Below are 27,598 nucleotides of genomic sequence, written 5' to 3'. Positions count from 1 at the left end.
CCATCCTTCTCCCAGCCAAACAGGGCTAATTCCAGGTACTGAGTATTTTTGCACAAGTACCATTGCTACCCTTCCCAGAATGGGCAAGAGTCCCCAGAATTTGTCTTCATCTCCCTGGAGCTGCAGGTCACATGATGATTGCTCGAATCAGTTGGGGTAATTATTCCTCATAATCAATTGTCTTTCCATTCAGCTCTGCAGCCTGAGTGAGAATCCCCTCAACTATTTGGGGAACAACCAGTTTCGATCTACCAGAAGGTCCTGGTTGTAGTGTTAAAACTTTGGGTCCTTGAAATTGGTGGGTTTGAGTAACCCCCCCACTCCATCCTTCACCTCACAGTATGGGGTATGGGATCCCTGAAAAAGTGCCAGAAGTTTCTCTGTTCTTGCACCTCCATTTAATTGCACTACTTCTAGGATTGCAGTAGCAACTCAGCTAACCTTTGCTGCATTATATCCTTTGATATGAAATCTTGCAAACAATAATGAGCCCTGTCATTATTCTGCATAATTTTGTGGACTTCAGTCTTTTCAAGATATTGTACACTAACCCTCGAGCAAACAGTTTCTCCAATGATGTTGTCCACAGCTGACCTCTCTGTAAACTGATGGGTCAGGACATCCTAGGATAAGATGGGTCAAGTGGACACACTGTGCAGAATTTCAAGGGTTAAAAGCCAAGCTTCTGGAAATTAATGCCCTTGGGTTTAGAAAGCTGTGAGGGTGATTTAATTGATGGGTTTTTTTTTGCATTAGCATGTCCAGTCATCATCTAACTAAAGCCTCCAGAATTTATGGTGCGCAATTTTAGACCCCTTATCTCAGGAAGGATGTACTGGCCCTGGGGTATGTTCAGAGGAGGTTCATGAGAATGGTCCCAGAAATGAAAAGCTTAGCATATGAGGAACGTTTGAGGACTCTGGGTTTATAGTTGATGGAGTATAAAAGGATGAGGGGGGAATCTATTGAAATATACAGAATACTGAATGGCTTTGACAGACAATCAGCCACACTATCAGCAACTCTACCAATCTTTGTATTGTCTGTAAACTTACTAATTCGACAACCATGTTAACAGGAAATAACATCAGTAAGATAACCATCACCCTTAAGGAACAAATCAGAATTTCAGCATATTCCACTTGCCCTAGCTAATCCAAGACTGACCATGTACCTTGTCAGTCAGAAGTCTTGTGCTGGTATTCCAGAGTGAACTGCCTTTATTAAGTATTACTGTATTGCAATTATTATGATAAGCGCTGAATATATTCTGTGACACTTGTGAAAACACTTATGTCCTGAGTGTCTTGTACTTAGACCTTTAGACTGGCTCTCTCAGATCAATCTACAATTGTATTTGACCTAAGTCTTGCGATTAAACTTAAATTGAAAACCCCAGATCTTAGAGGAGAAAGTGAGGACTGCAGATGCTGGAGATCAGAGCTGAAAATGTGTTGCTGGAAAAGCGCAGCAGGTCAGGCAGCATCCAAGGAACAGGAGAATCGACGTTTCCGGCATAAGCCCTTCTTCAGGGCTTGAAGAAGGGTTTATGCCCGAAACGTCGATTCTCCTGTTCCTTGGATGCTGCCTGATCTGCTGCGCTTTTCCAGCAACACATTTTCAACCCCAGATCTTCCACAACTTTTACCATTCTCTCCTTGTTGAAAGTGATTCTCCTCACATGGAGCTGCTCACTGAATATTACATCTGTGTGAGCTTGCAATTTCTTTTTGAAAGGGGCAATATCTTGAACGCTGTCTTCTCAAGTCATGTTTCATTCTTCTGTCCTCCATACAGTTCAGTCCTTTCCATTACTGTTGCATACAACGGAATTCCAATTGGAAAATCCCACTGCAAGAACTCAGAGCAGGTTAACAAAACCTTTTTGGTAATATCAGAGACCCTCAGACTGTAAGTCTAGATCATTCCAGGAATAAGATCAGAGTAAAATGTTTCCACCCCTTCTTTAAGTGTCGTGACCACCCCTCTACATTGCATTAACAGGAATGGATTTGTCCTGATTGTGTTCAGCATTTGTACAAGTACATCAATATCACTTTCAACTTTCAGGTTGCTTTGTTGTATTCCGTTCAACAGCAGATTCAACCAATTCAATATGTATATATTTATGACATTCATACATTTAGTTAGAAAGAAAGAATTGCATTTGTATAGCTCCTTTTACAAGCCAAGGATAGCTTGAAGTTCCTCACGGTGAATGAAGTTCGAATGAAATGCTATTAATGTTATAATGTGGGAAACCTGGCAGCCAATTTGCACACAGTTCCCACAAACAAATCACACTAATGCCGTTACATCAATATTTCAGGAGTGACACAGTTTTTTCATTGGGAATATTTATTAGAGAAATAGACAAGTTTTGAAACAGGTATTGAGTAATGTAACTAAGCAATTTTTATTTAAATGCAGTAATTTCAGACAATCATGCTGCACCTTCATTGTTATTTCAGTAGAAAAGCAAGGGTTATTTGACATTTTGATCTTCACACTGCTGCAGTTTATTATCTCTAGTACGCAAGGGTCTCACTGAGTTGAAGGCTACTACTGTGCATTCTCGGAACAGCCCAATTTTCAGAATCCATCTATATGTGTAGGAACAGCACACAACACTGGGAATATTTACGCTGCCTATATTATAAGGAATACCTCAGCATATCTGGTATTGATTTACAGCAGAGTCTTGAAGGTTGTCAGTGAGAAGCTCCCTTGCTCTGTTGAAATTATGCTGAGGGGACATAAAGAGAAGCCTGGAGCACACTCCAGTTTGCTGGATGGCTGGTATGCAATGTAAAGAGATGCCAACAGCATGGGTTCAATTCCTGCATCTGGCTGAGGTAAACATGAAGGACTCTCCTTTTCAACCTCTCCCCTTGTCTGAGGTTATTGGGCTCCTTTTTGAAGCACCACAAGCCCAATTGGCTCAGGAGTTAAACTACCAGATCTGCCAGAGAGCCTTTCTTTCCAAACAATGTGTCTGAGGATTTCTGGTTCTGTGAAAGGATATGGATGGTGATTTGTCCCATTATGGGTCATTTACACAGCTTCACTTTCCCCCAGAGAGCAGAGTTTGTTGCCGTTACATTGTCATTGAGGGGGTTAGGCAGGTATTTGGGAAGTGGGCAGTGGGAGGAAGTCAGGATGGAAAGGAGGAGTGAGATAGTTGGTGTGAAGTGTAAGGATGGTAGGGATAGTGTGTGGAGGCGGGGGTAGAGGAGGTGAGGATAAAAAAAAGTTGGAGAAGAAGGAGATGAAATGACAGTGGAGAAGGCAGTGAAGGTTGGAGGTGCTGGCTAATTTGAGTGAGGTTTAATGACGTTGGTGGTAAAGAACAGTCAGAATTTCCAAGCTCTCAGATATCACACGGGCTCTGACTGAGCGTGTCTGACTCTGTGTGGACATACCTACTGGAGTCACATGATTTCTCACCTCTATCCAGTCAAACAGATGCTGATATGTTTATGACCAATAAACGGAAATGTTCAGGAAAATGAAAAGAATGCACAATTTTTTTTAATGCCACTATTATTTTTCGTACTTGTGGAAGATGAATATGTGATTTTTGAAAGTTGTGGGATACGGTTGCCATTTGGCTCAGTGGTTAGCACTGCAGTCTCACAGCACCAGGGTTCCAGCCTTGGGCGACCATCTGTGTGGAGTTTGCAAGGTCTCCCCGTGGCTGCGAGGGGTTTCCTCCCACAGTCCAAAGATGTGCAGGGCAGGTGAATTGGCCATGGGAAATTAGGTGCATTAGACAGAGGGAAATGGGTCTGGGTGGGTTACACTTTGGAGGGTCGGTGTGGACTGGTTGGGCCGAAGGGCCTGTTTCTGCACTGTAGGGAATCTAACCTAATCCTGGCTGAGGTAACCATGAAGGACTCTCCTTTCCCCTTGTCTGAGACTATTGGGATCTTTTATGAAGCAACACAAACACAATTGGCTCAGGGGTTAAACCACCTCGGGTTTAGCAGGAAGAAGATAATAAACAATACTTTACTGTTGTCCAGATACTATTGGAGGGTTCTTCAAACACTTCACTGATTCTTGGTTCCTTCTAGTGCTTCTTCCTTGGGCTAACAGATAAGCCATAAGGCTGGGATAATTTGCCTTTGGACCATGGCTACTCCAGACATCAACCCGGTGTCACTCACTGGAACATTCCGGAAAATCTGGACATACTGCTGTTGTTGGAAGAAAATTTACCAGAGTCTCTACCTCAATAAGCATTGCTTTGCCAGAAACAGGAGCCCATTGCCCCAAAGCTCTCTTCTGATGAGAAAGGATCATTTCAGAGGTCTCATGCAGCCTGCCTTAGGGAACCAGCAGGAAGGATCTGAGAAAAATAGTTTTGGAATTGGTTTGGATTGTTCTCTCTCCCAGGAAATTGATCGACTGAAGCAAACGTGAATTCATGAGAACAAATGGATCAGGTGAGCAAAGAAAGAAATGGCCCTCATCACCCTTTGTACTTGACTTTGCCAAATTTCATGTTTTTTTATTGATAAGGTTGGTATTTTGAGTCCCTCCAGTGACTTATCAATATATAAGCATCTTGCTGCACTTAAGTCAGATGGATTAGCTGTCCATTATCCACCCACCCACTTCCAGGTCCTGTTCTGTATGGATTGCTCTCAACACAGCCAACTCATTTTCAACTATTCATAGTTCCTGTTATCACCTATTCAGCATTTACTTCTTCCCCGGCTTACTATCAGCAATCCCTTTGTCTGCTTCCCTGCTCCCCCTAAATACCCACAACCTGCCTGAACTTAAATACCAGCTGCTTTCAGTTTTGACAAGGGTTCGCTGAACTTGAAACATTAACTCTATCTTTCTTTCCAAAGATGCTGCTAGACTTCTGGTTTCTGTATCTGGGTTAGCTGCTGCTACTGGCTTAACTGAGTCCTGATCGCTGAGGTCTGCCTTCTCTGATTACTAACCACAAGTTTCCTGAGAATTTGTTGAAACAATCTGGTGGTTATGACATCATGTCCATGAAGGTTTCTAGTCAAACAACAATTTGGGCACATATCCAGAGACACACCCATATACAGTATTGATCTCGAGCTGAATAAAACTAGCCAATTTTGATAGAAAAGCAACACCAGTCTCTAATCTAATCTCAAGTAATTTAGTCATGTGTGTAAATTCCACAAGGTATAACTTTATGGTTCATACTGTTGTCTGAGTTCCCTGATAAAAAAACCTTATTGTTTCTCCCAAAACCAATACATATCTCCCTCAGGAAAGAGAGAATTAGCATTTCTGTAGTGTCTTTCATATCTTGGGGCTGTCTCATTGTCCTTTGCAGCCAATGAACCATTTTTGAAGATTAGTCACTTTTACAATGTACAAGATATGGTGACCGACACCTGCAAAACAAGATCCCACAAGCTACATTCCTCCCCCTTCCTTCACACCCCCAATCAACTTCAATCACCTCAGCATTCACTTCCTCATTATTTTGTTACTGTGGTCTGTTGCTAAGGGATTTATTTTGTGGGGGGTGAGGTAAGATTAGAGACACAATCTGAATATAATGTCCAGGCTTAGAATCTATCTAGGTACCACAGTGTGAGGTTGTCACTCACCCCAGACTTCCACTATCCCACTGCCACCCCTTACCCAACCCTGAAATAAAATTAAAACCTTTGCTAACTCACCCCAGAACTTGTGTGCAAAATGAAGGCTGGCCTTGCAGTGTAGTGCATTGGGAGTTCTGCACTTTTGAAGGTGTAGTCTTTCAGATAAAATGTGAAACTAACCAACCAGCCAACGCTCCCAAGAGCTGTAAAAGATCCCCGGTCACTATCTTAAAGAAGAGTGGGTAATTTCTCTTCAGGGTCCTGTCTGATATTTACCCCACAATCATCATCAGAAAGATGTGATGGTCTGGTCATTACTACATTGTTGGCTGTGGGAACTTGCTGCGTGCAAATTGGTTACTGTGTTTTCTCGATTACTTCATCGTAACATTGTAAAGGTTCTACAGGAAGGAATTTTTAAAGTAGAAAAGCAGAATGTTGATGATAGAGGAAACAGAGTTGGGATGACTAGGTCTTGTTCAGAGTGAGGAGAGGGCATTAATTCTTAATAAGATTAAGGAGTGGGCTGAGGGAAAATGTCAGAGCACGGAATTCGTAGCAAAGGGAATGGCTGAGATGCAGACCACCACTACACCTTTCAAATGAGAAACAAGGCAAGTCTTTGGATGCAGAATTACGTAAAGTCAGAGGGAGAAAGCAGGGTATATTGGGATTAGTCTGGGATTGATACAGTGCAATGTAGTGAGCATGGGCAATAGAATTACTTTAGGATTGTTATAGGGCTATGCAGTAACACACCTTGGTTCTTCCAACAACACCTTCCAAACCCTCAATCTCTACCAGCTATAAGAGCAATGGTAAAAGATACATGGAACACTACCACCTACAAGTTCCCTACTAAATCATTCACCATTTGAAACTATATCACTGTCACTCAGTTAAAATCCTGGATCTCCCTTCCTCATTCCTATTTATCAATTAACTGTCAATTAGGGATGGGTGATAAAGCCACTGACATCCTGTGAACAAAAGAGAATGGTCTGGTAGCATCTGTGGAGAGAGGACTAGAGATGAAGTTTTGAGTTAAATGACATTTTCAGAGTAGTAGGATTATTTTGGGATTGATACTGGTCTGCGAAGAACTTGAGACAATGAGATATGTTTGGGGTTGATGCAGGGCTATGGGCAACTAATCAGTAGATATTGTTAAACTTTTATGTGCAGAATTTGCATTTTTAAAAATTACCCTTCAGATCTTTTGAAATATGGATTTAATGCAAATGGAAGATAATCATTATTCTTGTGAGTTTAAATTGGAGACAATGCCACTTTTATTGAATGTTTGAGTGAAGAGAGTTATGGGTAAAATGTAAACACATGTGGGCACCTTGATTATACAATTTAGGTGGGCTTGCTCTGGGCAGCATGTTCTTTAAGATGCCTACAGTGTTCCACAGATACCAGCTCTGGGGCACTTCTAAACATCCTGGAAAAAGCAACCCATACTGTGCATTCATTTATTATTTCTTATTTCTTATTTCTTATTTTCTGCTTTTGTGAGTAAGCTGTCGATGGATCTAAAGGGTGATAGAATATTCATCATCTGACTTCAGTTTTAACATAAGCCCACCTTTGTTCCTGTTGTCAGGATCAAGGTCACTTTCTTCTCCCTCTTCTCCATCATCATGCCTCTCTATTACATGTTCTTCATTTGCTTCTGGCTCGATGTCTTCCTTAAACCAGACGGCTTTGTAGCCTTCATCTGATTTCCTCTCCTTGGTGAGAATGGATTTCACCTCTGTGTCATTCTCGATCTCTTCTGAGGAGTGCTGCACTTTGTCATTTTCCTGATCTGTGGAATAACTTTGGGACATAGTGGCAGATTGGATTTCTGAAGATCCTGTTGGATTGCTGTTTTCCATTGGTGGATCGAGGATAGTAGCCAGCCCAGCAGATTCAAAGATGGGAGGAGTCTTCCACCTTGGCCAACTTGATTTTTTAGTCCCCTCAGATTTTGCTTCCTCTAAATATCCTTCATTTTCAAATTGCAGCTTGTCACTGTGTGATGTAATTGAACCTCTGGAAAACTGCAATGGAGAAAAGAGTTCTTGTAATTACCTAATTCCATTTATTGGTAAAGAGTGAGGGCAGGGTCAATTATTCATATCAGTAGTCTATAAAGAATACTTTTGTGATAGTATAACTATTAGATCTCTATTAACATTCAAGATTATTCTTATTGTGACTGACAGATATTAAGGAGAGGGGAAGGAAAGCAGCACATTGTAGATCCCTTAAAGGACTGTGCAAGCTGGAGGCCAGTTGGAATTTTCTAATTTCAGATTGATAATTTTTGGGCTAAGATTATTGGATAAAATGAAGCAAATGTGGGTAAATTTAGTTCAGTTCAGAGAGCAACTATGACCTTATGGAGTAGTTGAACAGGTTTGAGGGGGTGACTTATCTCCTCCTGCCACCTTGAGAGATATAGTGGTGAGGTAGAACTGGTAGAACAAGATACCATGATGTCACTCTGGGCAAATATGTAGGTGTGGATGAAGTGGAAGTGAAAAGAGAATTTTTCAAGAATTAATATAGCGCATCCCTCCCAGGGCCAGCCCATTGTAGACTTCCACAAGACCAAGAAAAGGCCATTTAGCTCAACATATTAGTGTCAATTTTTTTAAGTAACTATGCAGTTAGTCTTACTCCACTATGCATTCCCTATAGTTCTACCTCACTTTCACTATCAAGTTGTCTGCTTCTCTTTTGAGAGTTGTTATGGAACTTGATTCTACTGCCATTATAGGCAATGGATTCCAGATCACAACCATCCACTGTGTAAGCAAACTACTTTGTCATCTTTTTAATTCACTCATAGCAGGTGAGTGTCTCTGGCTGGGCCAGCATTTATTGCCTATTCCTAGTTTCCAACAATGCTGTGGGTGTAGAATTATACATAGGCCAGGCCAGGTAAGAATGGCAGATTTCCTTCCCTAAAAGACATTAGTAAACCAGATGGTTTTTTCTGACAGTTGGCAATAGTTTCATAGTCATCATCAGACCCTGAATTCCAGATTCTATACTGAATTCAAATTCCACCATCTGTCAAGGTGGGATTTGAACCCAGGCCTCTAGAATGTTAGAATGATAATAGGAATGCATAGTGGAATAAAACTAACACATAGTTACTTCAAACAACTGATGCCAATATGTTGAGCCAAATGACCTTTTCTTGGTCTTCTGGAACTCTACAATGGGCTGGCCCTGAGAGAGATGCGCTGTAACAATTCTTGAATAATTCTCATTACAGTTTCACTTCTCCCTACCCTACTTCCCAGTAACATTCTGGTAATTCGGTGCTGCCTCAGGGATTAGTGCTGGGGCCACAGATATTTACTGTATATATTAATGACTTGGATGAGAAAAGTGAGAGCAGCCAAATTTGCAGAGGACTCAACAATAAATGAAAAAATAAGTGGTGAGGATGACACAAAGTGTCTGTAGAGGGGCACAGGTTAAGTGAGTGGCAGATTGCATTATGTGGTAAAATGTAAGATTACACATGGTGGCAGAAGGGTTAGAGGATTAAATATTATATAAATGAGAAAGACTATAGAAAGCTATGATACCAAAGAATTTGTAAGTTCTTGTGCATAAATCACTAAAAAGCTAGCATCCAATTTCAGCAGGTATAGGGAAGGCAAATAAAATATTGCCATTTATTTCCAACAAAATGAAGTATAAAAATAGGGAGCTCTTTTGAAAACTGTATAAGATATTCATCAGACCACAGCTGGAATATTGTGACCAATTTTGCACCCCTATCTAAGGAAAGATATGCTTACATTTAAAACAGTCCAGAGAAGTTCATTACACTAATCCACCACATGGGCAGACTGTCTTATGAGGAGAGACTGAATAGGTTGGGCATGTTCTCATTGGAGTTTAGCAGAATGAGAGGCAATCTTATTAGAAAATATAAAAATCTTCGAGAACTTGACAGAGTAGATGTGAAACTGTTGATCCCACTTGTTGGAAAACATCTAGGACCAAGGAACATAATCTCAGAATAAGTGCTTGCCCATTTATGATGGAGATAAGGAAGAATTTTTCTCTGAAGTAGTGAATCTGTGAAATTCTTTACCTCAGAGAGTTGTCAAGGCTGGATCATTAAGTAAATTCAAGGTTGAGATGGACAGACGGCTTGGATGAATATATGCTTGCTCAATTTGCTCATGATCCTGAGATAGGTAGGTATGTGAAGAGGACATAAGTAGATATGGATAGATTAAGTGAGTGGGCAAAACTTTAGCAGATGGAGTATTTCGTAGGGAACTGTAAACTTTGGCGGATGAATGGAAAAGCACCATATCTTATATAAGGACAGAGATTGACAGAGATATCTGGGAGTCCTGGTACAAGAATCACAATACGTTAGTACGTGGTTGCAGCAAGTGATTAGGAAGACATATGGAATATTGGTGTTTATTGATACAGGAATTGACTATAAAAGTTGGGATATTTTGCTACAGTTGTATTGAGCATTGGTGAGGCCACATCTGGAGCACTGTGTACAGTTTTGGTCTTTTTAGCTAAGAAAGGATATAGATGCACTTCACTAATATTTTTGAAGAGGAGGATTATCCTATGACGAAAGGTTGACTAGTTTGGGCCCCTTTCCAGTCTAGTTTCCAAGAATGAGACGTGATCTTACTGAAACACATAAGATCTTAAGATGACTTGATAGGATGGATGCTAAAAGGATGTTTCCCTTCATGGGAGAAACTAAGACTAGGGAACCTGATTTAATTAAGACTGAGAAAAGAAGGAATTTCTTTCTCTCAAAGGATAGTGAGATTTATTTGGTACGGTCTTCAGAAAACAGCAGAGGTGGAATTATTAAATACCTTTAAGGCAGAGATAGATAGATTGATTAATGACCGCTAAGGAAGTGAATAATTATTGATAGTAGATGGGGAAGTGGAGTTAAGGCCACAATCCAATCAATCATTATATTGTTGAACAGTGGCTAGAAGGGTCAAATGGCCTTAATTCAATGCTTGTTCCAGTTATTTTAGATTGTCTCTCTTCATTCTCCTTAGCAAAATATATCAGTTCACCTCTTTCTGCACTGAATTGCATTTGTTTCATCAAGCCTTTAATCACTTTCCTTGTTCTTTACCATATATCTGAGTCTTGGGTCATCAATAGACTTTGAAATGATACCCAAGAAGTTTTTAGATATAAAGTTCTATCATATCCCACCTCTTCATCTGGGACAAGCTTTTTCAAGGTTTGTCTAACCAGGCAGATAGGTTTCTCTGTTCAGGTACCTCAGGGTTCAGCCACTCACAATTTTTACCTTATTCACTGATCCGTCCTGTAGTTTTTCCCATTCTATTTTCCCTCTATGGATTTTGTGGAGAAGAATTCCAATGATGATGAAACAAATAATGAGCAATATGGCTAATGGAACTCCAAGAGCTGCCATGTGTTTGGCTTCATACTTCAGCCTTGGGTTTACTGCTGGTGAGCCTGGAAAACAGCATTTTATTGAAACAAATGGCACATTGAATCTCTGTGATATCAATTATCAAAAAAAAATTCTTATTGAATTCTATGGACACAGAAACAGCACAAACTTTGAGCTTGTTAACCCAATCTAGAAATATATCTAATTTAGAACTCTCACTCTTGTATTCTAATCAGTCCACATATTCACCCCTCTTCATACCCACCTCCAGCTGCACAACCCATAATAACTTGTATTTATATATACAATTAATTAATAAACATGGAAACATAGATAATAGGAGCAGGAATAGGCTATTCAATATGATCACGGCTGATCATCCAACTTAGTACCCCATTCTCACTTTCTCCCCATACCCTTTGATCCCTTTAGCCCTACGACTATCATCTGATGAAGGAGCATCACACCGAAAGCTAGTGTGCTTCCATTTAAACCTGTTGGGCTATAACTTGGTGTTGTGTGATTTTTAACTTTGCGCACCCCAGTCCAACACCAGCATCTCCAAATCACAAGCCCTAAGACCGATATCTAATTTCTTCTTTAAAACATTCAATGTCTTGGCTTCAGGGTGAAAACATGCCAAGGTGAGTCATAGGAGTTTATTGAATCAAAACTATCGTCACGAGCCATTTAAGAAGACGTTAGACAGAATGTTGCAGAAATGACGGGGACCTTAGCCATGGTGAGATCCCCATGTTGTATTTTTACAAGAAGGTCCATTATGTCTTATTCTTCTCAGACACTCAAGAGGCCAATGGTGAACCTTCTTCCCAGGAATTAAAGAGCTTGGGGGGACGTGGCGGGGGTGGGGGTGGGGGGGGGGGGGGGGGATGGGGGGGGCAGAAGTCCTACCCATGAGCTGTTGGCCAATCAGAGGCTACCTCCACAGTGGCACAATGCTACAAAGTCGTGCAGATTGCTTCCAGCACTGCTGCCATCTGAGTCCTTGAATCATGGAGTGATGGGAGATAAGGGACGCAGGCAGAGGCCCTGTGTGGCAAAGGAGATTAGCAGCAATGTGCCATTTGGCAGCTCCCCACCCAACCCCCACATATGTTCTCAGTTGGCAATGGGAGAGAAAGGCAGTCCAATGGACTTCTCACCAAGAATTTCAAGCCCTGATGAAGGGCTTTTGCCTGAAACGTTGATTTTCCTGCTCCTCAAATGCTGCCTGACCTGCTGTGCGTTTCCAGCACCACTCTAATCTAGACACACATATATATCAGTCAACATCACACATCTCACATCCTATTCGGTAACTTATGATATTACATAAAACTCTCAATGGAGCTTCTGTGTGAAGAATTCAGGACTGGACAGCCCCCAGCCCCTGATTGCCATCCCACCTTCTCTCACCTACGGTCATGGGTGCCTGGATCTCTGGCAGGTGCAATGTCACCAGCAGCCCTGCTCCTGCTGGTGCCGTAGTGATAAATAACCTCTGATTAGCCAGCATCACTTGGTAGGCTGGACTCCCCTTCCCCAAAAACCGCCCCTTCTTTGACGGTGGTGGTCATAGGAGGAGGGCCTGTTCTCTGTGTGCCTGCTCTCTCACTCCACCTGATGAAGGGACTGCACTCCGACAGCTTGTGAGATTTCGAATAAACGTGTTGGACTATAACCCGGTTTTGTGTGACTTCTGACATGAGGAGGATGCAGGGGAGCCTAAGGGAAGGCCAGGGGAGTGGCTTTCAATAGGACCCCCTTCCCAATGCCAGGATCCATCAACAACAAAGTATCTGATAATGAGGACATTCCCTCTCCTGTGAAGTGTTTTCTGAATAGCTTTCTAAGGATAAAGGAATGCTGTGTGTGTCATGTTAATGTATGAATTTAGAGCAGGAATAGACTAATCAACTTCTCTAAACTGCTCTGCCACAAATGAATCTCGCTGAATGGTGGGGGCTCAGTTATAATGGGCATTAATTGGTTCATTTATGAACCTGACTGTCAGTAGTATCTGGGAATTCTGTGCTGGAGTGTTCCTTTTGGCTTAATCGGGGAGGCTTTTCCACAGCTAGGAGACTGATATCTGGCATTTTCTGTAGCTAGCTGGGTCCCAGCACAATTCCCTCTGCAATAGGCAGTATTTAATCTAGCCCCATGTTTCTGTAATAACGTTAGAATGAACCCATTCAGCTCTGCTTGTACCATTCAATTTGTTTCTCTTGGTACAAACAATTCTGCATTTGATAAAAATCCTTTAGCTTTTCATTTCAAATTTCCTCCTGATCTAACCTTATTCATTGGTCGAATTGCAATTAAACTTATCATTACTTCTTATTACAAACCATTTAAATTTACAGAAATTGTTGCACTGCTCTGTGGCCTTGACCTTTCCCTTCACGCTGATAAATCTCCCCTCAGCTTGAATTCTCCTTTCTTTATAATTCAAAGCCCTAGCTCCTGCCCATTATTTGAAGTGCCAAGACACCAGCCCCAGCTAAGTTTAAGTGAAGCCCGTCTGAACAGTACAGCGTGATCATGGGGATGAGTAAGTGACAGTGACTGTGTGAGAGTTGACGTGATGTAAGACCAGCTGGCTTACTTGTTGTTCCGGGTCCATCGGGTGGTTTCCTGGATGGAGTTATTGACCCTGGAGGCTCAGGATTATTTGTTGTTATTGATCCAGAGACCTGAGATTTTGTGCTTGTTGGCCCGGGTCCAGCTGGCTTTGTTTTTGTGGATCCTTGGGGGGTTCCAGGAGGGACTTTTGATGGAGTTGATGCCCCAGTGCTGGTCGGCCCAGTCCCAGGAGGTTTAGTTGGTGGTTCAGGTGTTCCATTTCCATGGGGTGTGATCGTTTTCACAGTTGTTGTTGCTGAGTTAGAAATGAGGTCATTTTAGTTGCCTGGAAACCACAGAATCAGGATTCATTTGCGACTCTTCAAATACTGAAACAGCTAGTGTCCAATTGCAGCAAGACCTGGGACAACATCCAGACTTGACTAAAAATTGGCAAGCAACACCCATTTCCCAAAATTGACAGTAATGACTATCACCAACGAGACAGAATCTAATTATCTCCTCTTAACATTCCATACCATGACCATCACTGAATCTCCTAATACTAACACTCTGGAGGTTACCATTGACCGGAAACTAAACTGCCATCTAAAGAAAAACAGAAATTGCAGGAAAATCTCAGCAGGTCTGGCAGCATTGTGGAAAGAAATCAGAATTACCGTTTTGGGTCCAGTGACCCATCTTCAGAACAGTAAATAGCATCTAAATACTATGGCTATAAGAGCAGGTCAGAGGCTAGGAATTCCATAATGATTGACCTTCTATATCAGTAATGCCTGTCCATCATCTGCAAGGCACAAATTAGGAGTGTGAATTAATACATTTACATAGTGGATGCAGCTTCTACAACATTCAAGAAGCTTTACACCATCCAGAACAAAGCAGCCCACTTCACTGGCTGCCAATCCACCACATTAAATGTTCATTCCATTCACCACTGACACTTCAGCAGCAATGTGTATAATGTACACATAGATGTAGTGCATTAACTCACCAAAGCTGTTTTATTAATTCCTCTACCACCTAGAAGGACAGGGGCCATGGGTGCAAGGGAACACTGCTACCTGCAAGTTCCCTCAGGCTGCACACCATCTAAATTTGGAAATATATTGCCAATCTCTCATTGTCGCTGGATGAAATTCTGGAATTTATTTCCTAACAACACTCTGGGTATTTCTCCCCAAGGACAAAAGCGGTTCAAGGTGTGGATGTCGCAAGGGCTATTAGGAAATTTGGATAAATGATTGCCTAACCAGGAATTCCTATTTCCCATGAATGATTATTTTAAAATTGGGATACCTGAGGTAAATGATAATCTTCAGGCCCTGGAGTGGAAGGGGATCTGGCTAATGAACCTTACACCTGTGAACTGCTTAGTTAGGAAGGAAGAAAACCACTTCGGAACCTCTTCAGACTTAATTGTCAGTTTATTGTACATCCATCAGGGCCATAGGTACATTAGCAACACACCAATCATTCATTATAGGATTCGAGGTCAGTTTTAATTCTCTTTCTTATTTTCTCTTTTCCGTTTCTCAGTACCCACATTATTTTCCTTACTTTGTGGGCAGCCAGTTATAGATTTGTTTTTCAAAATTTAATGTGGCACAGGTTGGATTGAGTGTACACAAAGAGGTTTGGATGTAATATTGGAATCCTGGTGCAGATCTGTGCCTTGTAATTAAGCAGCAGCCTTGAAGCTCAAGACAAACCCATTTCACTGAAAGATTCTTTTCCTTTCCTTAAATGACAATAATGCTGAAGCTGGTATCACTAACACAGAAGTTACCCCTCATGACGAATAACTATAATGCATTATACAGTGGGCATCATATTTGAAATCTAACAAAATATGTCTTTTTAAATTTCTCTGGAAATAAATTGTGAGTAAACTCTTCCTGAAAATATTTACAACCTATGCTACATGTACGTTTCCTCAAGTTTCCTTGTAGCTATATAAAACAAAGGGTCAAACTTTTATGGTTGAAACTCTTCACCATTTCTTGACCTTTGGCACTTTATCTGGACATTAAACATCGTGGTCAATGTCCAATAGGTGTTGCCAATTTAGATTCATACAAATTGCTCAATATTTTATTGTCAGGCAACAAGGACCTAGTTCAAACAAAACAGTGGAATGTTTTTTAAATGGTTCAGCTGATAATCACTCAAACTGAGACACAGTGCATAGGCAGATAAATAATTCCAGTTACGAGGAAGAGAGAGGTTCCCCTGGAGTACAGGAGGGTTATTAATAAACTGTCAAATTTCCAAGAAGCAGCAGTTGAATTTTGAAGGCAACATGAGAAAGAAGGAGACGGACTTGCTATGAGAATGAAATCCTGTGGGTACCATGCATTGTGATTCGGTGAGGACAGGAACATTATTGTTCTTTCAAATATAATTTTGATATAAGTTTCAGAGGAAAGACAATGTCAGATAGATGTGATATTAGATTTTATAAATTATCCTCAGGATATGGAATAGCTAACACACCTCATATATATTGCCCATCCCTAAATGCCTTTGAGAAGTTGTGATTGATTGCCTCTTGAACCACTACAGTTCATGTAGTACCAGTATATCCACTGTGCTATCTAGGAGGGAGTTCAGGATTTTAACCAATGACTGAGGGAATTGCAGTATACCTCTATTCCCAAATCAGGGTAGTATGTCACTTGCAGGGAAACCTGGAATGAATGACATTCACATAATATTATTGTTCTTTCATGGTTTTAATTCTCAGTTGAGTTTTTGGACATTATCTTGCCACCTGACTGAGGATTCAAATCCATTCCGGACACTTGAGCAAATAATCCAGCTTGATAGTCCTGGTGCAGACCTGAGGGAGTACTGCACTGTTGGAGGAACACTACTGAGGGAACACTGCACTATCAAAGGATCAATATTGAGGGAGCACTATATTATAGATAGTTCATCCTGACAGACCACTAAATTGTTGAAGAGTTTTTACTAAAGCAGTGCTGCACTTTTGGAGGATCAGTGATGCAAGGGTGTTGAATTATTTGATAGTCAATGCCAAGTGTGTCCTGTACTCTCAGAAGTGTTGCCTTTTGGATGAGAAATTAATCTAAGACATCTTTTGCTGTCCCGCATGAGTGTGAAGAGCTAATCTCACTGCCCTCTCTCTCCTCATAGCCCAGTATCAATCCAAAACTAATTCCCCTCACACGCTTGCTATAGCCTGGGATCAATCCAATCTAATCCCAATACCTCACTTTTACTCCATAGCACTACAAACTTGTCCATTTAAAACATTTATTCAACTTTCCCTTAAAAGGTGCAATTATCCATTTGTTGTGAGAAAGCTTCCTATGCTCCAAATATTACTATTGTAGCAGCACATAAACAAGGAGTCCACACAACACTTTGAAACTGTTCTGCTTTTCAATTACATAATTGCTGACCTCTTCCATGCATATCCACTTTGCTCCATATCTTTGGAAAACAGAGTTTATAGATATTTCATCATGCAACTTATCATTTCTGGCTGTTTAGCGATAAAGACCATGTCAAAACCTGGATGCATTGTGAACTGTGAGCAGGATGGTGCAAAGATTCTAAGGAGCAGAGACAAGCTGCTGGAATGAGCAGTGAAGTGGCAGACAGCATATGAAACTGAGAAATGTGAATTGATTTGGTTTGATTTGGTGGGAAGAATGGAGAAGCAATATAAAACAACAGGGATGATTCTAAAGGGGGTGCAGGGATGGAGGCGTTGCGAGATATATGTATATGCAAATCACTGAAAGTGGCAGGGTAGGTTGAGCTAGTGTCTTAAGTAGTGTACTGGATCCTGGGCTTTTTAATTGGGGCAAGGTGTACAAAAGCAGATATGTTAGAATAAACCCTTTAAGTCACTTCTTCAGCCGTAATGTCCTGATCTAAGCACTGGATATTTGGAAGGATATATGTACATAGGAACATAGAAACAGGAGTAGGCCATTCAGCCCTGGAGCCTGTTCCACCATTCAATGACATTTGTGGTCTAACACCATGTACCCACCTTTGACAAATATCCCTTAACACCTTTGCTTAACAACAATTTACGTATTTCAGATTTAAAATTAACAACTGACCCTGCATCCACTACCATTTGCAGAAGATAGTTCAAAATATCTACCACCCTTTGCGTATGGAGCTGCTTCCTAGCACTTAACGTAAATGGTCTGGCCCTAATTCTGAATCTCTATCACTTAGTTCTAGAATCCCCAATTAGTGGAAATAATTTATCTTTATTTTTCCTCTTAATATCTTGAAGACTTCAATCAAATCAACCTCTAAATTCTAGAGATAAATTTGTGTAATTACTCCTCATATCTAAACTTCAGAAGTCCCATTATTATTCTTGTAAAACTATGTTGTACTCCATTCAAGGCCAATATATCCTTCATATGGTGTGGTGCTTAGATCTGCTGACAGTCCTCCAAGTGTGGTCTAACCAGCACTTTGTGCAACTGCAGCGTAACATCTGCAACTTGCACTCCAGTCCTCTAGATATAAAGACTAGGATTTTCTTAGCTTTCCTGACTATTGTCTGCACCTGTTTGAGACATTTTAAAGATCTGTGCAGCTGAACCCCGAGTCTCTTTGAACATCCATTCTTTGTAACTTCATATCATCTAGAAAGTATCCTGATCTATCCATTTTCTGCCCAAAATAGATAGCCACACACATTTACATTGAAATCCACCTGCCACAGTTTTGCTCATTCACTAAGTCTATCAACATCCCCTTCTCATTTTCTGCTAACTACTTATGCTCTACTTGTGCTATGCATTTTGTCTCTTGTTATGAGAAGTTCTAAATTTGACAAAATGCCTTGAATTATTTTCCAAATTTCCTCCTGATTTAATATTATTCATTGGTCGAATTGCAATTAAACTTATCATTACTTCTTATTACAAACCATTTAAATTTACACAAATTGTTGCACTGCTCTGTGGCCTTGACCTTTCCCTTCACGCTGATAAGTCTCCCCTCAGTTTAAGTTCTCCTTTCTTTATAATTCAAAGCCCTAGCTCCTGCCCATTATTTGAAGTGCCAAGACACCAGCCCCAGCTAAGTTTAAGTGAAGCCCGTCCGAACAGTACAGCGTGATCATGGGGATGAGTAAGTGACAGTGACTGTGTGAGAGTTGACGTGATGTAAGACCAGCTGGCTTACTTGTTGTTCCGGGTCCATCGGGTGGTTTCCTGGATGGAGTTATTGACCCTGGAGGCTCAGGATTATTTGTTGTTATTGATCCAGAGACCTGAGATTTTGTGCTTGTTGGCCCGGGTCCAGCTGGCTTTGTTTTTGTGGATCCTTGGGGGGTTCCAGGAGGGACTTTTGATGGAGTTGATGCCCCAGTGCTGGTCGGCCCAGTCCCAGGAGGTTTAGTTGGTGGTTCAGGTGTTCCATTTCCATGGGGTGTGATCGTTTTCACAGTTGTTGTTGCTGGGTTAGAAATGAGCTCATTTTAATTGCCTGGAAACCACAGAATCGGGATTCATTTGCGACTCTTCAAATACTGAAACAGCTAATGTCCAATTGCAGCAAGACCTGGGACAACATCCAGACTTGACTAAAAATTAGCAAGCAACACCCATTTCCCAAAATTGACAGTAATGACTATCACCAACAAGACAGAATCTAATTATCTCCTCTTAACATTCCATACCATGACCATCACTGAATCTCCTAATACTAACACTCTGGAGGTTACCATTGACCAGAAACTAAACTGCCATCTAAAGAAAAACAGAAATTGCAGGAAAATCTCAGCAGGTCTGGCAGCATTGTGGAAAGAAATCAGAATTACCGTTTTGGGTCCAGTGACCCATCTTCAGAACAGTAAATAGCATCTAAATACTATGGCTATAAGAGCAGGTCAGAGGCTAGGAATTCCATAATGATTGACCTTCTATATCAGTAATGCCTATCCACCATCTGCAAGGCACAAATTAGGAGTGTGAATGAACACATTTGTGTAGTGGATGCAGCTTCTACAACATTCAAGAAGCTTTACATCATCCTGAACAAAGCAGCCCACTTCACTGGCTGCCAATCTACCTCATTAAATATTCATTCCCTTCACCACTGACACACTGGCAGCAATGTGTACAAGATGTAATGCATTAACCCACCAAACCTCTTTTGTCAATATCTTCTGCATTTAACCTCTACCACCATGGATGCATGGGAGTACCACTAGTTGCATGTTCTCTCAGGCTGCATACCATCCACATTTGGAAATAAGTCACCATTCCATCATTGTTGCTGGGTTAAAATTATGGAATTTCTATCCTAACAGCACTAAGTGTATTCCTCCCCAAGGACAGAAGTGGTTCAAGACAATGATGTTTCAAGGGCCATTAGGATGATGCACTAAATGCTGGCCTAACCAGGAACTCCCATTTCCCATAAATGAACATTTAAAAAATGGGATACCTAAGGTAAATGATTTATCTTCAGGCCCTGGAGTAGAAGGGGTTCTAGCTAGTGGGCCTTACACCTGCTAACTGCTTGATCAGGGAGGAGGAAAACCATTTCTGAATCGCTTTAGACTTAATTGTCAGTTTGTACTTTCCTCAGGTTGATTGGTACATTCACAGCACCACATTATTTATTATAGGATTTGAGGTCAGTTTTAATTCTCTTTCTCATTTCCACTTTTCAGTCAGTTCCCACATTGTTTTTCTCATTTCATGGACAGCCAATTATAGACAAGCTTAGCAAAATTATTCGCTGCACAGATTGGATTGGGTGTATAAAAAGGGTTTGGGATGTGGAACTGGAATCCAAATGCAGATTTGTGTCTTGTTATTAGGCAACAGCCTTGAGCTCAAGGGAAGCACATTTCACTGAAAAATTATTTTCCTTTCCTCAAATGGTTGTAATGATAAAGCTGGTATCACCAAGTAAGAAGCTGACCCATCCCCTCATGATCAATAACTATAACGCATTGTAAAGTGGGCAGCATATTTAAAATCTGAATAAAAAGTCTTTTTTAACTTTTCAGCCAAATTTCCTCCATGTCTCGGGGAGTAAATTGTGAGTGAATTCGTTCTGAAAATGTTTACAACCCACGCTACACGTAAGTTGCCTCAGTTACTAGATAAATGTGAGGTGCTGCATTTTTTGTAAGGTATATCAGGGCAGGACATATACATTCAATGGTGGAATGCTGGGAAGTATGGCTGAACAAAGAGGGGTGCAGGTTCATAGTTCCTACAACAGGTAGCCAGGGTTGTGAAGGAGGCGTTTGGTACACTTTCCTTTATTGGTCACTGCATTGAGTATAAGAGTTGAATGTCATGTTGGGGCTGTATAGGACATTGATTAGAGCACTTTTGGAATACTGCATTCAGTTGTGGTCTCCCTGCTGTAGGAAAGATGTTGTGAAACTTGAAAGGCAGCAGAAGAGATTTACAAGGATGTTGACAGGATTGGAGGGTTTGGGCTATTGGAGAGCCTGAATAGGCTGGGCTCTATTTTCCCTGGAGTACCGGCAGCTGAGGGGGAACCTTTTAGATATTCATAAAATAATGACGGGGATAGATAGGGTGAATCGCCATGGTCTTTTTTCCAAGGTAGGGGAATCCAAAACTGGAAAACATCACTCTAAGGTGAGAGGGGAAAGATTTAAAACAGATGTAAGAGGCAACTTTTTCATGCAGAGTGTGGTGTGTTTGTGGAATGAGCTGCCAGAGGAAGTGGTGGAGACTGGTACAATTACAACATTTAAAAGGCATCTGGACGGGTATATGAATAGGAAGGGTTTAGAGGGATATTGGCTAAATACTGGCAAATGGGACTAGATTAATTTAGGATATCTGGTCAGCATGGATGAGTTGGACTGAAAGTTCTGTTTCCATGCTGTACACTTGCATGACTCTATCGTTGTAGCTAATGTAAAACAAAGGGTGAAACTTTTATGGCTGAAACATGTGACCAAGTTCTAACCTTTGGCAGTTTATCTGGAGGTTAAACATCACGGTCAATGTCCAATAGGTGTTGCAAATTTAGGTTCACACAAATTGCTCAACATTTTATTGTCAGGCAACAAGGATCAATTTCAAACAAAACAGTGGAACTTTTATGAGATTTAGCCGATGATCACTCAGTCCTAGACATACAGTGCACAGATTAATCAATAACTACAAAAGTGAAATTTCCCTGGGCTACAGGAGGGTTACAAGTAAACAGTCACATTTCCAAGAAGAGGCAGCTGAATTTTCACAGAAATGTGAGGACAAATGAGACAGACTTGCAGTGAGAATGAAATTCCTTAGGTACTATGCATTGTGATTCAGTGAGGACAGGAACATTATAGTCCTTTCAAATATAATTTTGACAAGTTTCAGAGAGGAGAAGACATCATCAGATAAATAGGCTATTAGATTTTTAGAAATTATCCTCAGGATATGGGAATTGCTAACAAGCCTACAGTTTATTGGCCATCTCTAATTGCCTTTGAGAAGTTGTGATTGATTGCCTCTTGAACAGTCCATGTGGTACAGGTACATCCACTGTGCTATGAAGGAGCAAGTTCAAGATTTCAGCCCAAAGACTGAATGAACTGCAGTATATTACCAAGTCAAGATAGTTTGTGACTTGCAGGGAAACTTGGAATGAATGACATTCACATAATATTATTGTTCTTACACAATATTAATTCTCACCTGTGAGTTGTTTGGATGTTATCTTGCCACTTAACTGAAGGTTTCAAAACCCATCCGGGAACTTAAGCAAATAATTCAGTTTGACAATCCTGGTGCAGTCCTGAGGGACTGCTGCACTGTTGGAGGGGTGGTACTGAGGGAGCACTGCACAGTTAAAGGGGCAACACTGAGGGAGCACTGCACTGCTGGAGGGGCAGTAGTGAGGGAACACTGCACTAACTGAGGATCAATATTGAGAAAGCACTATATTGTAGATGGTCCTTATTGAGGGACCACTATATTGTTGGAGTGTTATTATTAAAGCAGCACTGCATTGTTGGAGGTCAGTAATGCAGGTGGGTTGTATTATTTGAGAGTCAATGCCAAGAGTGTCCTGTACTCTCAGAAATGCTGCCTTTTGGATAAGAAATTAATCTGAGACATCTTCCACTGCCTCAGCGGAGTGTGAAGAGGTTCGTGAAGTTCTGATGTTGAGAAGGGTGTGATAGAACTGGGTACCTTTCTTTGCTGACTGTTTGAACCAAGCCATGGACTTCAGGTTTCAGCACTAAGAAAATATCTGATAGGATTAAATGTTTATGGAGTGGTCTGAAGTTTATTACATGAGCCTTCATTATGTGTCTGCAATCTACTCAACCCTTTCATCATCCAGGTTGTGTCTGTCAGATAATGGTGCATGGAACTATATTGAAACAAGTCAATTGAATAATTATACACAGTAACCATAGCAACAGGTTCCAACACATGGAGGATTTTTATTGTCATCTGTCAGGCAGGTTCTTGCATAATAATTTTGTGAAGTTCATGATCATGGAGATTATAGCATCAAAGGAGGTCATGGAGCCTATTTCTGACAATGTCCATTCTTCAACTGAAGCTGGAGGGCTAGCTTGTTGGATTGGGGGCGGGGGGGTGTGTCTGCTCTGTTTCGTATGTGGGCAAATTTAGCATGGAGCAAGATCAAAATTATTCTCTCCCTCTATGCTGAGACTTGAAATGGTTAAAGGTGGATAAATCCCCAGGACCTGATCAGGTGTAACCAAGAACTCTGTGGGAAGCTAGAGAAGTGATTGCTGGGCCTCTTGCTGAGATATTTGTATCATCGATAGTCACAGGTGAGGTGCCGGAAGACTGGAGGTTGGCAAACATGGTGCCACTGTTTAAAAAGGGCGGTAAAGACAAGCCAGGGAACTATAGACTGGTGAGCCTGACCTCGGTGGTGGGCAAGTTGTTGGAGGGAATCCTGAGGGACAGGATGTACATGTATTTGGAAAGGCAATGACTGATTAGGGAAAGTCAACATAGCTTTGTGCGTGGGAAATCATGCCTCACAAACTTGATTGAGTTTTTTGAGGAAGTAACAAAGAAGATTAATGAGTGCAGAGCAGTAGATGTGATCTATATGGACTTCAGTAAGGCGTTTGACAAGGTTCCCCATGGGACACTGATTAGCAAGGTTAGATCTCACGGAATACAGGGAGAACTAGCCATTTGGATACAGAATTGGCTCAAAGGTAGAAGACAGAGGGTGGTGGAGGGTTGTTTTTCAGACTGGAGGCCGTTGACCAGTGGAGTGCCACAAGGTTCGGTCCTCTACTTTTTGTTATTCACATAAATGATTTGGATGCGAGCATAAGAAGTACAGTTAGTAAGTCTTCAGATGACACCAAAATTGGAGGTGTAGTGGACAGCGAAGAGGGTTACCTCAGATTACAACAGGATCTGGATCAGATGGGCCAATGGGCTAAGAAGTGGCAGATGGAGTTTAATTCAGATAAATGCGAGGTGCTGCATTTTGGCAAAGCAAATCTTAGCAGGACTTATACACTTAATGGTAAGGTCCTAGGGAGTGTTGCTGAACAAAGAGACCTTGGAATGCAGGTTCATAGCTCCTTGAAAGTGGAGTCACAGGTAAATAGGATAGTGAAGAAGGTGTTTGGTATGCTTTCCTTTATTGGCCAGAGTATTGAGTACAGGAGTAGGGAAGTCATATTGAGGCTGTACAGGACATTGCTTAGGCCACTGTTGGAATATTGCAAGCAATTCTGGTCTCCTTCCTATTGGAAAGATGTTGTGAAACTTGAAAAGGTTCAGAAAAGATTGACAAGGATGTTGCCAGGGTTGGAGGATTTGAGCTATAGAGAGAGACTGAACAGGCGGGGGCTGTTTTCCCTGGAGCGTCGGAGGCTGAGTGGTGACCTTATAGAGGTTTACAAAATTATGAGGGGCATGGATAGGATAAACAGGCAAAGTCTTTTCCCTGGAGTGGGGGAGTTCAGAACTAGAGGACATAGGTTTAGGGTGAGAGGGGAAAGATATAAAAGAGACCTAAGGGGCAACATTTTCACTCAGAGGGTGGTATGTGCATGGAATGAGCTGCCAGAGGATGTGGTGGAGGCTGGTAGAATTGCAACATTTAAGAGGCATTTGGATGGTTATATGAATAGGAAGGGTTTGGAGGGATATGGGCTGGGTACTGGCAGGTGGAACTAGATGGGCTTGGGATATCTAGTCAGCATGGACAGGTTGGACCGAAGGGTCTGTTTCCATGCTGTACATCTCTATGACTCTATGACTCTATAATAGTGGAAGGGTTGGGAAGGTGGGGTGGGGTGGGGGGGGGATGAAATTTGAGGTAACAGGCACAAAACGTCTAGAACATCCTGAGAATCATCCCTATACCCTGTTCCCCCTCCACATCCCCCCACACTAACCTCAAATTCCAAGTACAAAAACCTCCTGCATATTTCCAATTTCTAATTCAGCACCATCCTTGCAGATGTTAATCCAGAATTTCCTGCTAGCTCCCACCCACTCTATGTTGAACACCTAGTATATGGGATAGGACCAAAGAAGATAGGAGCAAAGGGGCAGGCCATTCAGCTCATCATCTACATGACAATTTCTGGAGCAATTCTGATTTAATTGCACTGCCCCTCCTTATGCCCATAGCCCTAAATCAATTCCAATCTGATCCCACTGTCCCATTCACACTCTCACAGTCCTGTCTCATTTGCACCTCTATCAACCACAGGCTAATCTCACTGCCCTCTCTCTACTCAGAGTGTTATCAATCCAAAATTAGTTCCACTCACGAGCTCACTATCCTTTGGGATCAATCCCCATACTTTACTCTCACTCCATAGCCCTAAAATTTGCTGCACTTCAAATATTTATTCAACTTTCTCTTAAAAGGTGCAATTATCCCTTTTTCATGAGAAAAGCTTTCTGTGCTCTAAATACTGTATTACCATCATAGCAGCATAGAAACAAGAGGAGTCCACCCAACCCAGGGGAAGGGAGGGGGGGAGGCGAGGGGGGGGGGGGGGGGGGTGGGGTGCCTAGCCAGGGTTTGTATAACTGCAGCATTACCTCTACGTCTTGAACTGTATTCCTCTAGATATAAAGGCCAGTATTCCCTTAGCTTTCCTGACTATTTTCTGCACCTATTGGAGACATTTTAATGATCTATATACCTAAGACCCCAAGTCTCTTTTGCCATCCACTTTATATCTTCTAGAAAGTACCCTGATCTATCCTTTATCAGTTCAAAATGGATTACCTTACATTTTCTTACAGTGAAATCCATCTGCCACAGTTTGTCTATTCACTTAGGCGAAAGTGAGGGCTGCAGCTGTTGGAGATCAGAGTCGAGAGTGTGGTGCTAGAAAAGCACAGCAGGTCAGGCAGCATCTGAGGAGCAGGAAAATCAAGAATGGAAGAGCTATTGCCCGAAACATTGATTTTCCTGCTCCTTGGATGCTGCCTGACCTGCTATACTTTTCCAGCACCACACTGTCCATTCACTTAGTCTATAAATACCCATTTGTAATTTTATACAATCATCTATACTATCTGTGATGCTGCCTTAAGTTGCTTTTTGGCCCTTTATTGTCTTTGTATCTTTCCCATTTAGTGGGATCTGTTTTTTTTTTGCAATTTTGTAAGCCCTTTCTTTTAGATTTATGTGGTCTGTTATCTCTTTTAGTTGTTCATAGCTGTTTTTTTCAGTGAAGTTATGCTTTTCCCTGTTAAGGGTATGAAGGCATTTGAGAGTGAGCAGAAAACATTGTTTTCCAATGTTCAAGGGGATTTGATGGATGTATTCAAAGAGGGGCTGATGAAGGGCTTTTGCCTGAAACATTGATTGTCCTGCTCATCGGATGCTGCCTGACCTGCTGTGCTTTTCCAGTACCACACTCTTGACATATTCAAAGAGGGATTGGGTCAGGATAGATAGAGAGAAATTGATTCCCTTGCTGAAAGGGTTGAAAAGCAGAAGCAAATGTTTTAAGTTGATTGGTAAAGGGGCAATGATGATACTAGGAAAATCATTTTTACACAGTGAGTGGTTAGGATCTGGAATACACTTTGTGTGAGAATGTGGTGGGACCAGGATCAATCACACCTTTGAAAAGACAATAAGATAAGATCATTTGCAAGGCTCCAGAGAAAAGACAGAGAAATCATAGAATCCCTACAGTGTGGAAACATTTGGCCCAACAAGTCCACACCGACCCTCCCCAGAGCAACCCGGAAATGGGGTCTCTAGGTGAATGTTCCTGCTGAGAGCTGACACAGGTAAAATGGGCCAAATGGCCTACTTCTATATTCTGTAATAGTTTTTAAAATTACTCGAATTTCTTTGTCCCCCTTCACCATGTCTTCGGCTGTTTCTACCTAACTATCTGGAAATCCCTCTATTCATCTCTTTACCTCTCAAGCTTCGCACTTGCTCATTTTAACCTTTCCCCTTCTGACTTGCCAGATATTTCTGCTGCATTCGCTTTATTATTCATTGCCATTAGGTAAATACATGTCGTTATAAAGCAAGGAACTGTATACCTTGGAAATCTGAAACAAAACAATCAGAAATTGCTGGAGAAGCTCTGCAGGTCTGGCAGCAGCATCTGTGCATAGTATTGTTGCATAGATTGTTTCATTCTTTATAAATTGCCCCTGACAGCTTGTCAGTTAGAAATGAGAAATGAGCCCAGAAATAAAGAAACATCTGGAAATGAGGTCTGGACTTCTTATCAAGCTACTAGAGTTACAACTTGGGTTGGGACAAGCAGCAAGTGACAAGGACTGTGACAACTTTGTTGTGATCTTTATAAATAGGAATTCCCAAGCTATGATAGTGTGGGAGTCAGCACAGTGTGAACTTAGCTGTTGGTTCAGTTCCTGACCCATTGGTTGGCTTACTGAAGAAACTGCGGAAGGCTCACAGTTATTGGTATTTAGTAGCTTAGTGCCATGAGATTAGGTGGGTGGCTTTTGCCATG

General features: G+C 41.4%; 1 protein-coding gene across 7 annotated transcripts in view; it reads right to left on the bottom strand.

The window, feature by feature from the left end:
• Positions 1-2,354: 2,354 nt before the first annotated feature.
• LOC140493694 (cadherin-related family member 5-like) overlaps positions 2,355-27,598 on the bottom strand; it is a 71,452-nt gene continuing 46,208 nt past the window's right edge. For 4 of the 7 annotated variants that reach the window (XM_072592428.1, XM_072592429.1, XM_072592430.1 and 1 more), the window contains 4 exons: positions 18,814-19,086; positions 13,649-13,921; positions 10,930-11,102; positions 2,355-7,651 (listed from right to left, as the gene is read on the bottom strand). In XM_072592428.1, coding sequence (XP_072448529.1) covers positions 7,142-7,651; positions 10,930-11,102; positions 13,649-13,921; positions 18,814-19,086 — 1,229 coding nt within the window. In that variant the 3' untranslated portion in view covers positions 2,355-7,141. The remainder of the gene's footprint in view (positions 7,652-10,929; positions 11,103-13,648; positions 13,922-18,813; positions 19,087-27,598) is intronic. The other 3 variants (XM_072592433.1, XM_072592434.1, XM_072592435.1) reach the window with 1 other exon arrangement.

The sequence above is a fragment of the Chiloscyllium punctatum genome, chromosome 22 (genome assembly GCF_047496795.1).
Source record: "Chiloscyllium punctatum isolate Juve2018m chromosome 22, sChiPun1.3, whole genome shotgun sequence".
NCBI classification, from domain to species: domain Eukaryota; kingdom Metazoa; phylum Chordata; class Chondrichthyes; order Orectolobiformes; family Hemiscylliidae; genus Chiloscyllium; species Chiloscyllium punctatum.
This window is presented reverse-complemented; position numbering and strand designations above follow the sequence as displayed.